Source organism: Primulina huaijiensis, unplaced genomic scaffold (assembly GCF_012295235.1).
Source record: "Primulina huaijiensis isolate GDHJ02 unplaced genomic scaffold, ASM1229523v2 scaffold42369, whole genome shotgun sequence".
Lineage (NCBI taxonomy): Eukaryota > Viridiplantae > Streptophyta > Magnoliopsida > Lamiales > Gesneriaceae > Primulina > Primulina huaijiensis.
In genome coordinates, this window is record NW_027360160.1 from 5825 (window position 1) to 8727 (window position 2903).

At 36.9% G+C, this 2903-nt stretch overlaps 1 protein-coding gene across 1 annotated transcript; it reads left to right on the top strand.

Annotated features, from left to right (window-relative positions):
- The first annotated feature begins 684 nt into the window (after window positions 1–684).
- Window positions 685–2350, top strand: LOC140969577 (3-oxo-Delta(4,5)-steroid 5-beta-reductase-like). Its single transcript, XM_073430970.1, has 2 exons — window positions 685–937; window positions 1023–2350. The coding sequence occupies exons 1-2, from the start codon at window positions 899–901 to the stop codon at window positions 2154–2156; spliced, it is 1173 nt and encodes a 390-aa protein (XP_073287071.1). The 5' UTR covers window positions 685–898; the 3' UTR covers window positions 2157–2350.
- Window positions 2351–2903: the final 553 nt, after the last annotated feature.

Consider the following 2903-nt stretch of genomic DNA (forward strand, 5'->3'; position numbering starts at 1 on the left):
AATAGATCTGACTGAAATGTAACGAATAGATGCTAGATAGGAGGGAAAGTGTTTTTGAATGAATGCATAAATAAGTGTGGATCCCATATTCCTCCGTGGGAGCTAGGTGACTAAAATATCATGGGTGATGATTGTTTTCATTCGTAGGAAAGCAATTTTTCCATTTTTTTATTTCATGGGTGGCATTTTTTTCATTCTTAATATAAAATAACACATTTTTTTAATGACATTTATTCACATATTTGAAAATAATCACTACTTACAATTAACATTTTTCCTAAAAAAATATTTTATCCAATAAGATTCAAACACATATTTCTAAAATTTTAAAATCATATACATACATATCATTGAAATACGAATCATCAAACAATATAATGTTGCGTGAAACATCATTGGGTGGAAATCTAGAAGTGTCCAATTTTAAAAATTAAGTATTTGATTTGGACACCTAGATTGGAACTTAATTTTAAAATAAAAAATATTATGGGGAAGCAAAAAATTTATTTTGATTTTCTTTAAATTTCACACTAATTAACTAGTATAATAAAAAATAAAAAGTTTATTTATTTATTAAAAAAAAACAAGAATCTTAACACGTGTAAAGATTTGTCAGAAAGAAAATGTGGCAACGTGATTTATATATTTAAATGAATTTTAAGACAATATAATATAATAGAATTTGCCACGTCTTTGAGATTTGAGCTGTACATTTCTCCATCACCAGCGAATAAATATGGCAAATTCAACTGCAATGGCTTCTTCAGCTGCGTAAGCATAAATCATCTGCCCAGAATCACCCATCTTTTCTTCGGTTTCCCTACAAAAATCCCCTAAGTTCAACCCTTTTGATCAAATCTTCCCTCCGACTCTGTCCTTGTACGTGGAAAGAAGAAGAATGAGCTGGTGGTGGGCAGGAGCAATCGGCGCTGCAAAGGTAATCAGTCAAATCTTAATATTGGATCATTCATGTTTTGTGTGAACTCACGTTCGTAATTTGATCGATCGATTCGTTGAAACAGAAAAAATTTGAAGAAGATGAGGCACCTTCTAAGCATCAGAGCGTGGCTTTAATAATTGGGGTGACGGGAATCGTGGGCAACAGCTTGGCGGAGATCTTGCCGCTGTCCGACACTCCTGGCGGCCCCTGGAAAGTCTACGGTGTCGCCCGCCGCCCTCGCCCCACCTGGAATGAAGACAACCCCATCAACTACGTCAGTTGTGACATATCCAACGTGGATGACGTGCAGGAGAAGCTCGGACCTCTCACCGATGTCACTCATGTGTTCTACGTCACCTGGGCTAATCGGTCTTCAGAGACCGAAAATTGTGAGGCCAATGGTAGAATGCTGAAAAATGTTCTTGATGTTGTGATACCTAATTGCCCTGATTTGAAACATATCAGTTTACAGACTGGTAGGAAGCATTACATGGGGCCATTCGAGTCACTTGGAAAGATAGCAATCCACGATTCTCCTTTTGATGAGAGTTTACCCCGGTTGGATCATATAAATTTTTACTATACACTCGAGGATATTTTGTTTGAAGAGGCAGAGAAGAAGGAAGGTTTGTCATGGTCTGTTCATCGACCTGGGAACATATTCGGGTTTTCTCCGTATAGTCTGATGAATTTGGTGGGGACCCTTTGTGTTTATGCGGCTATCTGTAAGCATGAAGGGGTGGCTCTGCGGTTTCCAGGGTGTAAGGTTGCTTGGGATGGGTACTCAGACTGCTCCGATGCGGATTTGATTGCCGAGCATCATATATGGGCAGCAGTGGACTCTTATGCTAAGAATGAGACATTCAATGTGAGTAATGGTGATGTGTTCAAGTGGAAGAGCTTTTGGAAAGTGTTGGCGGAGCAGTTTGATGTCGAGTATGCCGAATTCGAGGAGGGTCATGAGAAGCTGACATTACAGGAGTTGATGAAGGATAAAGGATCCGTTTGGGATGATATCGTGAGGGATAATGGATTAACACCGACTAAGTTAGAAGATGTTGGGAAATGGTGGCTCAGTGATCTTGTACTTGGGAGTGAGTGCTTATTGGATACTATGAACAAGAGCAAGGAGCATGGTTTTCTGGGATTCAGGAATTCCAAGAACTCGTTCGTTTCTTGGATTGACAAAGTGAAAGCTTACAAGATCGTTCCTTAAGACGTCGTCTTTCCATTCCTTGTCTGCTCGTGGTTTCCTTTGGCATTTTGTTAAATCTTGAATTCATGTTTCCTTTGTTGTTCTCCCCTGTTCATGCATGTTTTTCTTGGCATATAGTTGTATATGTTTCACATCTTAGATTTGTTCAATGGTGTTCGTGCATGGAATGAATGGAAAACACAATAAATTTTAATTGATTATTTTCGTCAAAACCGCAAAGCAGGAGAATTGTACTAGAAAGCATATAAATAGGGAAATGAAGTAAAAAAGGAGCATTTAGATCACTCTCTTTGAATTGTTGGGTTAGAATGAGTTATACTCGATTACCAACTTCTTTTGCATATGATCTTGATCTGAATGGCATGTCTATACACAGTAACACGATTTTTCGATTTCAAAACTAATCGAAATGCATGAATTTGTTAGGAACACCAAAATGGCAGTAGATTGTTTTTTGTTTCAGAAATGTTGTGCATTGTGTGAGATGTTCACAACACAAATAAAAGTTCATCCTTCAATTCTATTGAATCTTATCCTAAATATTTTTGCTGCCGAATTTTATAAAGGATGATAGAAATGAAAAGAAGTAAGATAGTTGTTGATTAATATATATATATATAATTTTATTATAATTTATATGTTTTGAATTTCTTAAGAATGTCACGCCTCTGTGAATGTTTGGAAAAAAAAGCCTTAATGTTTCAGAATTGCATGAACCGTATGGAAGAAAATTGTAGAAGAAAGTCA

Excerpts from the sequence above, each read along its gene's own strand:
- LOC140969577 (XM_073430970.1), top strand. The coding sequence starts at position 899 with ATGAGCTGGTGGTGGGCAGGAGCAATCGGCGCTGCAAAG. Across the intron at positions 938-1,022 it reads GAGCAATCGGCGCTGCAAAG|AAAAAATTTGAAGAAGATGA; the intron begins GTAATCAGTCAA and ends TCGTTGAAACAG.